Genomic DNA, 14685 nt, shown 5'->3' on the forward strand with positions numbered 1-14685 from the left:
TCGCCGACAAGTTTTCCCGATCCGGTCGCGTTCTCCATGAGATGTTGTATTGTTTTAGCCATTTGCGCTGTCTCGCGACAGTTCGCGTCCACAGTGACGTCATGCGTCGCGCGATCACGTCTTTTTTCTCGCGATCATGCACCGCGAGACAACTGAAAACAAGATGGCCGCGCCCGCAAGCAACCACATGGGTAAGTTGGCGACCCGCAACCATGCAGAAAATCTCGCGAACATGCCGGAAAAAAACTTCCGCATCTTCGCGATATTTCCGCTTGTTTGCGGAGATTTTTAACATTTTCGCGATAATTTGCGAAAGTCGCTTTCGCAAATTCCGCCCACCCCTACTATAGAGTACGCAGGTTATTTAGTGAAGGGAATCTGGCATTTGAGAGAATGTGTTTCGCACAACATGTACATTATTTAAGCAGTGTTGAAAGATTGCCTGCTGGTGCTGCTGGTGCTGTCCTTTTCCAGTATTGCAGAACAACTCTATTGCACTGGAATGCCAGACCTCAGGGCTCCATAAATCATGTGTGCAATGGATGTGATGTGGCAACAGTCCCCACCTCTATGACACCACCTCCTCCGAAGCATCCCTCAAACCTGCAGCATTACCCTCCTGCAAAGGGTCACCCTCATCAATCCCACAACCCCTACATCCGAGCAATACTAACCACTGGTGTAGTTTACAAGGGTGGATAATGCTTTGTAGGAAATAGTCAGAGCTTAATGTACAAGACAGGGCAGTGGTGGGTTACGCCAGGCCGTGATCATCTAGAGAGAGTAGATCATTTCAATCGTCCCTGCCTGGTTTTATATTAATTAAGCAAAAGTAGAGCATTTTAGAGTCTAAACCATTCTGATTTTTAGAGCTAATATCAGAATGGTCCAGTTACTGAAGTCAATTGAACTGCATTTAAAGAGAGCGTCAGGTTTGACAGAGAACTTCCTGGTAACCAGTATTGAAAAACCCCTTCCTTTCTTGCAGGTGACCACGAGGCGCTGCTGCCTGTGAATAGCTCATAGTTGACAATCTTTCCACTTTCATGGGAATGTACAAGCACATCTTATAAACTGCGGCCATGATTCCAACTATACTGTAAGCTGGACCTCGGCTGTTTCTAAACCTGGGATGTTCCATACGTCTGGCACCACAAATATCTAAACAAAATAGTTTCCACTTCCAAAAATGCAGCATTGTGATTGGTATGAGCGTCGTGGTTCCACACTCAGACAGGGAATGGGGGCCTGGGCATGTTCTCCACGCAGTCTGTAATGCAGCCTGCGTGGAGAACAGGGAAAGTGCGCATGACTGGTTGGCCGGTCCCAGAGGGCCGGCCACACAGTCATGTGCACTTAGAAGTGGGCAAACCACTCCTTCCCTTCCCTGCCCTGCTCTGAGAGCAGAGCAGCCCCGCCCGCCCCCCACAAAGCAGCAGGAAACATAAAATGATAATAACTCAAAGTTATTATCATTTTATGTTTCCTCTATTTGCACTGCTTAAAAGCAGTGGGGCAAGAGGATCCGCCACAGTTTCACTTAAGACAGATTGTGGAGCATCAGGTGTGATGCTGTCTAATGCTCAAAGCTCTGCTTTCAGTTCTGACCCTACACCTCATCCTGCCACATGTAGTGAAGGCTAACAACTAAGTTATACAGAAAGTTATATGAGCAATAGCTTTTCTCGTTAACTCAAGGAGCCGCTGAAGGGCAGAGTGTGATCCCTTGGAAACGTTCCTTTAAAAGGCATGAAGCCCTTGAGCAACCAAGAACCCTCTTGGCACTGTGTGGGAGGAGTCAGAGTTGGAACTCCGTAGGCCCTCCTTGTCTTCGAAGAGATGCTCCCCATGCAAGAGAGGGAAGCATCGGTTCCCAATGCAGAACATTTTCTGCTGCAACGTCCACGTTTTGCATCGTCCCCAGGGGCTGTGGGAGCATTAAGAGAGGGTCAGGAAGGTAGACTTGAGCTGAAAACCTTGGTGCCTGGGTCTGTGTAAGGTGACTTTAAAACTGCCTACTACCAGGACCCTTCGAGACTTCCGCTTCCGCTCTCTAGGACTGCACCTCTGCTCCTGTCAGACTTCAGCCCGCTCCCTGATGGGTGCAAAGAGACGGCTGGGAGCACAGTCAGGACCCGAGGGTGCTTTTGCGCACGGAGGAACATGGATGCAGTGTTAAGGTGTTCACCGACCTTTGCTCTCAGCATTGGCAGGCAGTACATTACGTGGCACACTCCATGAGAGAGTGAAAAGCGCAATAGAGGTTTGCAGAGGACAGATATCTGGGGGTGCAGCATTTTAGAATAATGCAGTTCGAAAAGCAACTCTGGGAAGAAAGAGAACTTACACATACCCACGGGCCAGCACCCTCTCGAAGCCTGCCATATCCGAGGCATGTTGCATGAGTGATTTTACGTGTGCACACAGATGCAGGCACGCGCACACACAGAGGAAAGCCTCTATAATGCAGATTGACTTTGAATTCTGAATCTGAGCCCCTTGCGACGCAGCCGAATGCTGTACACACATTCTCTCTCATATTATCGGCAACAAAAGTCTCACTTAACCTGCAACTTTAACAGAAATAGAATAAAGAGAAAGAAAGAATAGCGGAATCAGGGTGTCTGACGTGCAGCCACGTGGGAGACTAGTATGGAGCCCCTGCTCGTGCGCCGAGCTTCAATGTAATAATCTTTCTGTTTGCCCGTCCCAATGCAAGTGGCCACAGTAATGTTTCACCAAAAAAGAGGACATCATATCTAAAGGGCCACCAACGCCCCCCTGAAGCTTTGTCTGTACAAAAAGAAATGTAAAACTGCCAATGAAGGAAAATCCAAAAATCCCGACCATTTCATTAAAACATAAAATAATGTAAACTTCATCTAGCACTGTCTGGCAATTAAACATAAGATGTATACACCAAATAAAGTGAACTGCACATGCATTCCAAGATTACAAAAACCTCTCCCCACCTAGCCTTGTTTGTTTTATTCTAAGGAAGCAGCAATCAATGCTTGTTATTCACCAGATTCAAATCTCTTCGATTTATTGACTGCAATTTCGATTTTTTTTCATTGGGATTGCTATATGCCTATCGAGTTGGAATCTTACAAAGATGTCTACTTAGATATTGCAGTGAGAGTAATGCATTCATGTGCTGTTTGTTCGCAATGCATTGTCAATAAATGTACAGAAACCCTATCAGTTTTCGCTTCGAATATCCCTATGTGCCTGGGCATATTGATGGTCATACTTGGGTTTAAATATATGTATTTTTTATTTGTTTTCTTTCATATCAGTAATGATATGAAAAGAGAGAAAGACTGAAAAGGATAAACAACCACTGGCAAAGCCAATTGTTTGGCTTTACTGTCCTAATTCATGTAAACACAGGCATTCACAAAAGCTGTTTACATGTGTTACATTCACAAATGTGTTTTATCAGATGACATACTGCCTGACTAGCTTTGCACTTTTGTCTTGAAAATGTAGCAAAACATTGATTGCTTTATATATAGAGTACATACAGGACATACACAATTGAATGTGACAAACATTGTAATGCTTAAGTGTACTTTTCAGAAGAAAATATTTCATTGTGCATTTCAATGAAAACACTTCCTTGAAGGCAGAATAATAGTCGAAATAGCCAATAGCACAGTGTAAGAGAATAATGCTCTTCTGGGTGGAGCAAAGCCCTTATATGTATATTTTAAAGAATTGGTAACAACAACTCAACAGACATATGCGCTGTCAAGTTCCTTCTAAAAAGGAAAGTCTTGCAGATGGGAGGTAAAGAATGTGGCTGTAGCCATTGAAGTGCTCTTTGTTTTTCACTGAATACAAGGGACGAAGTGATGTTATCAGTTATGTGTCAGTTTTTGACAATCAAGTATTGGACACGCTTCTTGAGTAGATTCAGATTTCTAACAGCAAGGTCAAATGAAGCATCTTCACTTTAAAGAGGAGTGTAGGGGTATTGACTGGGTCGACTGAGCTAACTCGCCAATGGTATGGTGTTATAGCAGGAATGACTATAAATAAACAACATCAAAATACAGAAGAATTAAGCCATTTGAAGATAAAATGACACCTCGTTTTTATGCGGTTTATTTCAATGTTAAGTATGTGTTCCCAAAAGGAACTTCTTCGCCATGCCAGAAACTCATCAGAACACAGATCAGATCTTCTGAGAGAGCCCCTTCAGCAAGTGAACTGATGAGCATATGGACTTCTTGACAATGTCTGCTACCTTCCTTGCCTACCATGCAACTTGTTGAATGAATGAAGCTGTGTCTTCCTTAGAATGGAAGAGCAGATTTTTGCTAATTAAAATAGACTTTTCTCCATTTTTCAATTACAAACACATAACGTGTCCAATGTATTCTCTACAGTTGCACTGAGAAAGGAGTTCTTTATAAAATACAACGGATGCTCGACTGATAGTCCATGATGAGAAAGATATGCTAGGTGATGTTGGAAGGCATCTGGCCATTCATCTCCTTAGAATCATTCTCATCCAAAATCCTTCTACTGAATGTAACCTTGGTAGTCTCAGTGACAACTCTACAAGTACCAAAATGCAACAGGGGAGTGGTTATGAAAGCAAGATTGCCCCAAGGTCATCAAACGTTGGTATGATAAATGACTTTGAAAACAAAGGTGCCTGAGTTAGGCGAGTGTGCTTGTATATTTTTTTTTTCCTGCTTTATATAGCAACAACTTGGTCCAAGGGCATTAGAGCAATATACATGAGAACCAGGCCTCACACATTGGGAGATTGAGAGGTTTGTCTAGAACCATAAGATACTGAGCCGATATCAGAACTCAAGCCTGGTTCCCCACTTCTTAGGACAGCAGCTGTAGCCATTAGGCTGCAACCTCTCCTGAAATCAGAACCCCTATTAGATTTGACACATTCCTTGGTATCTCAACCCTCGGGTTTTAGGTGTTTACCAGGGAGAGGTACACTGTCAAGAATGTTGTCAAACCAGCCCCACTGGGCACCCAACAACAACCACTCTAGGAGTGTTTGGAGGATGAGAGAATTATGGTGGTTACTGCCACAAAAATATTATGAATAAAATAACAATGAGTGTGTTTTTAGTCCACAATTTACCACCATAAACAAAGCATCATTCCTCTGTAACAGCAAAACCAACCAACAAAGTAACAGTCCAACAAGAAATCTGCAGACATCCCTGTGCCACAGTCCAGTTTTGGCATTTGGGTCTTTGAGGCTTGGGTGAGTGAGGCATGGATTGGGACCACTGATATTTGGAGGTCTCAGTGGGATACAAAGTTGTAGGGGGTACATTTTGCAGTGAGTGCGTTGCGACCCTATATTGTGTTTACATTGTTGGCAGCGCTATTTCAATAAGAACATTTAGTGTAACAAAATCAAATACCACCAACTCAAAACTGTTCACATGATTCAACTAATACCACCAAATAATTACTGAATAAAAATAATCAGATCCCTATGTACTCTGTAGGGTTCAACCTGCAGTTCAATATGCGGCCACTGCAGGTTGCATGCCAGGAGAATGACACATGTATGCTGCATTGAACAATATCTGCATTACTTAGAAAGCTCTTACACATTTTTATCAAACAGCACACACGCTAAGCTTCCCACCTCTTTATAGCTTTCAAATGCACCACATTTTACTGCAGTAAATGTACTTAAATATGAATTTACTTATCTGGCAGTTTACAATAAGAACTTTCTGCACACTAAATCACAACCATGTTCAGTATTGTAATGGCGATACAAGCACAGAGAAATAACATTTCATGTATACACTGGAAAAGAGGAATTGTATACTTACTGCGGCATATAATCTCCCTTTGTTGTTCATTGCTACAAAACGTTCACTTTTCACACCAAACAAACTAACAACACCTCGTTCTACGGTTGATATTTCTAACAGACCTAAGTAAAGAAAAGGTACATTTAATGTCATGCGTTGCACCTTGACAGGCTGGCATATCCACTGAACATAGTTTTCAATGCACCTACAGCACGTCATACAAGCCAGCTCATGCAAAACGCTAACTGACTGCAGTGTGTGCTAATCTCTACAAATCTGAAGCTATCACAGGCTTCTTGAAGCAACCATCGACTATTAGAATCAATAATGAAGCAAAATCCTCAGGACGGCTCGTGCCTTAGACTAGACATGTGATACATTAATTAGTTCTACGCAAAACAACTTCTTAAGTTGCAAAGTCAACTATTTTGGGCCTGATGACAGCGGCAACGGGTCATTCAACAAGAAAAGCACCTGGAATGTGAAAAACTGTGCCACAGGGAAACTTTGCAAACTGCTCCTGGATTCTAGCTTCTAAAGGGCAGCCGTGTAAAAATAAGTTGGCATCTAATTCTGTCCAAGCATTCATGACATGCCTCACTCAGCCTGGATATTTCCAGTGCTCACAGATCTGAGGGCATTCCAAAAAAACAAACAGGTCTGGTGTCACTCAATGCCAAGAAGCTACGACATTTGTACCATCCATGCATTAAAGATCACAGTTCTACTACTACGCAACATGGATGCTATGGTATTTCTGGGTGGTACTCACTGTATTGGTTTTCGCTATGGACACCGCTGATCCTTCCATCTGGGAGGATCTGAAGGTGAAATCCAATGCCCACGTTGCAGTAAAGCCTCCGCATTCGCTTGATTCCCAGCAAATAGTCATTCTCCCAGTTCACATCCGACTTCTCCGCTGCCATCTCGGCAAGGGACCTGGAAAACATAGACCCCCATCCTCCATCCAGAAAGGTCCCATTAGTTCGACTCGGAAGAGGGTATGTCGAAACAATTCCAGCCAGAAAGCAGAGGAGAACAAAAGTGGGCAACGTCCAGTGAATGCTGGCTCCGCAGGACATAGTAATGAGTAGCCTTTGTGCAACGGCCATCCGGTTCACCTTCTGGGCACGTGGTCAGAATTAATGACCCTAAAAATACCGCCCTTCTTGTTTTTCTCCCTTCTGCATGGCGGCCTGGGCTTATTTTTGGAAGGCAGATAGGGATTGCTGACATGAAACTGAAGCCTGGGAGCCGTTTGGTGGAGAACAGAAAGAGACCAGCAAAGCTCCAAGTGCTGGGGACCATGTTTTGTAGCTCGTGCTCTCTCGTGGGCAGCAGGGATATATTTGTGTGATCTATCTATACAGCTCAAAAGCCGTCCCACTCCTTAGCATCATCCTGACACCAGTAACTTGCCAGAGGTACTTCAGCTGCGGAGCAAGAGCTGTAACACTAACCTGCTGTGTCAAGTTTGCTGGGAGCTGATGAATGCAGCCCTGCAAGACACGAGGAGTGAAGTTTCATTGGGCAGCGTGCAGTGACTACTGACAGGGGCCTCCCATGGTCCAAATTGGTTGGACGGTCATATGCCTCGCAAGCAGCTTCCTTATTTAGAGTAGGAGGTGTAAAAAAAGTTCTGAGCCTCACCAGCGAGCAATGGTAATCCTGCCGGCCCTTCCCACGCAGCCTGCTGCTCAGAGAGCCTTCATTGCCTAGCATGGACAGCACCGTCAAGGAATCGGGAAATAATTTGGAGCACTTGTGCAATGTAGTAATTCTTTACAATATTATTCACTGCTGTTCAGATTCATGTCTAGCAAAACTCTACATTAGCACTGCAGCATCGACAGCAGTCGACACCATAAAAAACAAATACAGAACTCCAGGTATTACTTTCAAGAACGTCTTTTTCCCTTTAACCTATTTAAATCACATTATGTTAAAATTCCGCATGCATCTAATTGCGCAATGTGTTTTTTGAAAAATAATGCACGTTTTCAGAAACATATGTATGCATTCATTTCTGATCACCCTTTGAGCTCCTGACTGGCTCTATGTATTATACTGGAAACCTCCCAATGTAAACGTGCTGGAGGGTTCATGACAGCAAACTGCAGTTTGCTCCGTGGACTGAGATTGCTGCCATAACACAGGCTACCGAGAAGCCACCAGATTGAAAAAGCTTTTTTTTAACTTTAGATAGCGCCCAGTTAGAATTTTCCAAATCGAGAGGTCTTTAAGCAGCCCCTTGAAGCTGTCCCTTGAAGCAACCAATTACAATTAGAATAAAAACCCTTTGTAATGGGCACAGCACTAGTCTGCTGCGCAAGTTGCTATGCATTTTGCTGCAAAACGCAATTCACGTTGCCCAGTTTAGGTATCAAAATCTAATTCTGTTTAAAGTTCCATATCCCCAGCGTACAGGGCTGACCACTTCCGCACTTGAAGCCAATGTCTTGGAAAATATTTCTTCTGGTTTACGTTAAGCCTTGCTAGGGATATAGTTTGGGTCTAAATACACAGCTATATGCCTAAGTGTTCAAATCCTTTGCCAGCCAATGGCTGTTACAAATATTTTAAGGTTTCATTTTTGTATAATGTCGTCTGTGAATGCAGCTTCATGTTTGTTGGGTTCTGTGTATTATCTTCTGGAAAAAGGGCTCCTGAAATGATCCTTGAATTGCATGTTCAGGTTTGGCAAATAACTGTAGAGAAATCAACCGCTGCACCATTACCCAAACTAATGACACTCAACAAAACATACATTAAGCACTTCAACTAACAACAAGACTTCCTGTGTATCTAAACTACTGGAAAAAGTCGAAGCATAAAATCACAAATATTGGACCATATCCAACCCAGCTCTTGATAAGAACCACACTGGGGCAGCACCTTCACACTTTTGTTCCTGGGCGACAACAGCACAGCACAGGCAGCTGATAACGCCTTTACCACCTGTGTCAAATAGGACATTCAAAATGTGCCCCTTGAAAACTGATCATAGATGCTATACCCTATTATATTAATGCCCTTTATGATGGGCTCCCTAAGTATTAGATCAACCACCTTAACATGTTCAACAGCGTGACCGCGAATCCCATTCTAGGAGAGGCTAATGAGACAGCACTTCTGACATTTTAGAAATCTACCTGTTGGGTTGATGCTCTAACTCAAGTTCTTAGGCCCTACACACACATTTCAAACAAACGTGCTAAGCCTATGTGGATGAAAGAGCTCCCCATGCATACTCCAAAGTCCATCAGACCTGCCTATTAAAAACACCTGCATTAAAGCCCACTAGCCCGGGAGCGAGAACTCCAACCTCTGGAATAAATGTACCTTATGTTTCTGGCTTTGATACAGTGCTAAAACCCAGAGTGATCCAAGTGCTTTGAGATATCTGTTCTATAGAACTAGATAAGGCATGGGCATTAGATAGAAGACATTTCTATTTTCTCTGATTTGTTTTCTATTTGCCAGCTCAGAGTCGAATATGCATCCTCACAATTTTATATGAGATCCTTGCAACAAGAATGCAATATCCTTAATTCTGCCTTTTCGTTGTTATAAGTAAGTAATTTGGCAATCATCCAGTCTAAAGGTCCCTGTGCATTCAATTTCTTTATCTTTATCTTATCTGTACCACTAGAAGCAGGGGCCAATAATATGCAAATCAGTCTTGAACTCACATACATTAGCGCAGAAAGGTAAACTCCATCATCTCTGAATGGGAGCACAAGCAACATAAGACATTAAGGGTCCTATTATGAGTGCGGGTGCCCACACTACTGCTGTACTTGTTGTGGCGGTCCAACCACTGCCACACAGCAGGCCCGCCCACACTATTAAAAGTGTGGTGGTCGGACCGCTGCAACCAGGATCCTGCGGCGGGCGTGCAATGGTCAAAGGCAGAAATATGCTGGCAGTGCTGCAGCAGTACCACAGAGGATATTCTGAGTTGCCTCGCCACCAACCTTTTCATGGCGGTGACCCCGCTATGAAAAGGGTGGCGTGGCGAAGAGGCAACAAAGTGGGCTCTAATATGGCTCCCTATCTCTCCTGGGCCTGGGGGTGTTTGCGGGAGGCACATGTAGTGCCCACCTGAATTTGCATCCCCAGTTCCTGCACAATGTGGCATGTAGGCCACACTGTGCAGGAAGGTCCGTCGTCGCTCTGACATCGGCAGTCTGCATGTTAGGCTCTTCCATGAGCCTAATGGACAGCTGCTGCCATACTGCCACTGCACCGCCCTCCAGACCAGGATTTAACTCTTAGGGCAGGATTATGACTTTGGTGGCCCTACAGAGGTGACATCAACGTGCCATCCACTATAGGACTGGCAAAGCCGGGGTGCGCCTGCCCGCTAGATTAGGAATTAAATCCTGGTCTGGCGGGCGGTGCTGCGGTGGTCTGACAGCAGCGGTCTGTTCGGCGTATAGAAGAGCCTAACATGCAGACTGCTGCTGACAGAGCACAAAATTCACCTTTCTGCGTGGTGTGGCATACACTGTAATCCGTGCATGCACTCCCAGGTTCAGGAGAGGCACTTTTCATGGCGGGGACACCTCGGTGAAAAGGGCGGTGGAGAGGCAACTCGAAATATGCTTGGTGGTGCCGCTGCGGCACCACCAGCATATTTCTGCCTTTAACCGCTGCGGCGGCCACAGGTGTCATGTGGCAGTCTGACTGCAACACTTGTAATACTGCGGGCGGGCCTTCAGTTTGACGGTGGTAAAACCACCACTGAGAGTACGGAGGTCCTATGGAGAGCCGTAATCGTAATAAGGCCCTTAACCTCGCGGGCAAGCACACCATGGCTTTGGTGGTCCTACGGTTGGCGGCGCATTTGCGCAACCACTTTAGGACCACCAAAGTCATAATAAGGCCCTTAGAGTCGAGTGTCGCCAGCATAGTGGCGGAATCCTCCAGTGTGTTGTCTCAGTGGGCAATGAAGGTGTGTGGTAGAACTGCTTAATAATATTGGGAGGAGGAGAGATCTCAGCAGTTCTCCATAGGTGAGTTCAGTTTTGTTTGTGAAAATATCTGAAACATTGCTACTTTTCAAAATTGGAGAATACAAAAATCTAACTTGGTAGGAGAACTGTATACTGGTATCTTGGCCCTAAGCCTCGTAGACTGGCCTATGAAACATGAAAGCTACAGAGTAAGGTTATATTTCCTTCCATTTTGAAGGATGCCCAGGACTCTCAGGTGAAATAAATGGGAGATCACTTGTTGAAGATAGGGAAGACCAACAAAGGAATGAAGACTGAAACTGGGTGGCAGTTGCACTTACTCCAGTGAATCATTTGTTTACCTCACCTCCTCGAAAGTCTTCTGCCCTCCAAAATAATTATTAAACCTAATTCTATTATTTTAGCTTGGAACGTAACTGGTTCACAGAAAAATATTGAAGACCCTGAAGCTTATCAGTGTACAGTCAAATATGATGTGCTTTGCTTTCAATACACATTGAGGAGAAGGAATTAACAAGACCACTTTAAGAAAGTATGTCACTTTGTCCTTGAGCAAACAAGTTCAACCGTATTTACTCGTCGTTAGCAATGCTTTTTCCCGCTTTGTGTTGACTAGATTCCGTCTGCATTTAGTCCCTTGGCTTCTGGCCTTTCCCCAATGATTTATGAAATCTGGTACTTTAAAACCTTGCCCCTGTGACAACTTCTCAGAGCAAGATACCTTACATTTTATTTTTTTCTGTGATTGTCATTCATTGCGCAGAAGGTTTATATTCCCGCTGCTCAGAGATTGCCATTTTTACCCAAGTTAGGCCTGCTTTACTGTACCTTCAAATGTTATCTTCCCCTATGGTCTGTTTCGGAGTTGCAAGTTTTGTAATAGGGGCTACCAGGCATAGGAAAAAGTTGTTTTTGCAGTAGCCAGCCTGTTCTTTCTTGCCCTGGACCTAGGGCCGATTTTATGTTAGCATGTGCACTTTAGGATATACTGTCCATTGTATTTGGTTTTATCACTCTGCACTTTACATATTTGTATCCTGTATAACTTCAAAACTTGAATCCTGGACTTTTTACTGATTTAAATGATGCTCCTATTTTATCCTTTTATGTGACCAAGGTTTTATGAATCGAATCTATGTTGATGAAATGTATTTGTTTTTAACATGCTTGCATTTATGGCTTTTAGTTGCTGAATAAAGTACCTTTTGACTGACTTTTTGACTGATACACAATACAAGGCTATTGGGAATGATACTCACTAGCTAAAAAAGTAAAGAAATATGATCAGGCTTACAAGGTCAATCAGTCAATGGTCTCCCTCCACAAATGTGCCCCTCACATATACCTTCTCTGAAGTATTACGATAATACTTACATTTTGAACAAAACTCAAGTTGATCTTTAAAGGGCATTAGCAGAATTGGATAGTTACAACTTTTGCAATACATAAGTGGTGAAAGTGAAAAAGCAATATCTTTTACTTTGGCCATAATAATACTAAGGTAGACAATTTGCTCAGGGTGTAGTAAAGTGCGTGTCAAGTTACAATTCATGCTTGCATATGATTTCACGAGCTTGGGAGTTGTAGGTGTCTTTTCTCCGCTCTGACACCCAAGACAGCCTCCCTGACAGGTGATTAATCCTTGGCTTTCTACAATCAAAGTCAAACTATGTGTGAATATGTAGCCAAAGCATTTCCAAAGAAACGTGTGAAGCGGCTCAGTCTGCTATACTGTGCAGTACATTTAGAGCAGTTTGCCTTCTTCAGATTCACATCCTCAGTCACAAATAAGACAGGTATGTAACATTTTGAACCGGATGTTGGCACTCAATTTGTCAAGACATACTTCACAAACTAGCAGGACAATTCGGGAACTCTTAAGGAGGCATTAATGTTTACCGATGCCAGGGGGCATGGCCTCGGCACCAGTTAAGATGGCCGCCTGAGATGGGAGCTCCGCCGCACCGGGACATTCAGCGGTCCGCAAGTGCGTTATTCTGCACTTTTACTAAGTGGCTTTCGTCTTTCCTGCAACCGGAGAATGACGTGAGTCATATGAAGCCTTTCATTGTTCAAAGCGCATGCCGCTTCCCGCTATCTCCGCTACTCGCGCTTTCTCCTCAGAAGTGCGGCCGCCATTTTGAATGCCGCGATCTCGTTTTTGGATGTCCCTGAATTGATTGCAAGCGGATTATGTTGCATATAAGTACTTGGCCTTAAAACTAATGGCAGCATGCTTATCCACAGTGGGGTTTTTGCACTGAAGTGTACTGTTTTTGTCCTCTAAGCACTTCATTGCTGGTGTGCTCACTTCATTTTCCTTGCCAGTTCTGCTCATTTTGGCATGTAACAGCTGCATACACCGCTTATTTGGCGCTCTCTCCACACGTGGCCCTTTTCTAGCTATTGACTGCTCCTCGTAACGTATAATATCGTTGTTTCCTCTGAAAAGTTCCTCAATATAGTCCTCCTGACTGGTTGCCACGTATGCCAGTTATGAACCTCCTCTTTTTCGCCCCCTTTTCTCTTTCTTCATTGCCAATGTAGGTTCAGAGCCTCCTTTTTATTTTTTAATTGGTGGCCACTCCTAATTTTTATCGGAATAGTCTCTTCTTGTGTGACTTTTTTTTTTTTTTTTTTGTCAATTCAGCAAGTCTTGTGGTACTCCATTGTTTATAGGCAGGATACGCAAACCACAGTTTGTTTTTATCCCCCAAGCTCCTCCCCACGGCGTTACCTGCACCTTCTTTACCTGCTCTATCGACTATTCCCTCCTCTACTACAGGCATGGCTGGGGCACCTCCTTCTCGTGCTCAGTCAGTGCAGTCGACACCACAGAAAACCTCTCCACCTACTTCCACTCCTAAACGTCTGAAGCAGGATCCTCCGTCACTTGCCCAGACACCATCTGCCATATTCATGGAACTGTTATTAGAGGAAATTCGCGCTTTGCGCCCTTTTGTGGAAGAAACAAATAATAAAATGCATTTCCTAGACAATAAATGGTCTTCAATGGAGAATAGAGTCTCCGCTATGGAACAACAACTCTCCACTGTTCAAAATGACTCCCACAGACTTTCTTCACTAGAGACGGAGGTTCGTAAACTTCAACAACACACTGAGGATTTGGAAAACCGCAATAGGAGGAACAACCTTCGCATTTACGGTTTGCCGGAATCTTTGGAAGGAGAGGACCCTGTCACTTTTTTCTATTCTTTTTTACCTAAACTCCTGGATATGCCTCCTTCAACAACACTGAATATCCAAAGAGCTCATAGACTTGGTCCACATCCTTCACTCTCTTCCCCTTCGGTCAGACCCGAGGAGTTATCATTCTTTTCCTCAAATTTACTGACTTGCTTTCTGTTCTCTCTGCGGCCAGAGCCAAACGTCAAATTTCTTGGCTAGGTCAGAGAGTTTACCTCTCTCAAGATGTCTCTAATGTTACAGCAGCTAGGCGAAAAGAGTTTCTTAATCTTCGTCCACCTCTTCATTCAATGGGAGCTCGATATGGTCTCTTCCACCCCTTCATCTTCAAAGTTACCTTCCAAAATCAAACCCGGTCCTTTAAAGACCCTGCAGATCTCAAGAAGTTTATCCAATCTCATGCTCCATCTAACATGGATACTGCTGCTCCTCCTACAGGTTGACTCACTATATTCTAACTTGTTAAATTTAGCTTTTACACATTCTCATTGTTGAGATGCTGTTACGTTTGTATATGTTACTCTTATTACCTCTTTTGCAGGTTTATATGCCATTGTAGTCAATTATTTGAATTTTCTCACTTTTCAAAAACTGTTGCTCATCTCATGTTTTCTTAAGTTCTTCTCATGTCATATTTCTGCCCTCCTATTCCTCTCGCTATTATCTCTCACTACCTGTTTTTTCTT

General features: G+C 43.7%; 1 protein-coding gene across 1 annotated transcript in view; it reads right to left on the reverse strand.

Moving 5' to 3' along the window:
* Window positions 1-7308, reverse strand: part of FGF6 (fibroblast growth factor 6) — a 59851-nt gene extending 52543 nt beyond the window's left edge. Inside the window, exons 1-2 of the mRNA XM_085652589.1 lie at window positions 6586-7308; window positions 5832-5935 (exon numbers count right to left, since the gene is read on the reverse strand). Of these exons, the coding sequence (XP_085508715.1) occupies window positions 5832-5935; window positions 6586-6925 (444 nt within the window). The 5' untranslated portion in view covers window positions 6926-7308. The remainder of the gene's footprint in view (window positions 1-5831; window positions 5936-6585) is intronic.
* Between the last annotated feature and the right edge of the window lie 7377 nt (window positions 7309-14685).

Source organism: Triturus cristatus, chromosome 4_1 (genome assembly GCF_964204655.1).
Source record: "Triturus cristatus chromosome 4_1, aTriCri1.1, whole genome shotgun sequence".
Classification (NCBI taxonomy): Eukaryota; Metazoa; Chordata; class Amphibia; order Caudata; family Salamandridae; genus Triturus; species Triturus cristatus.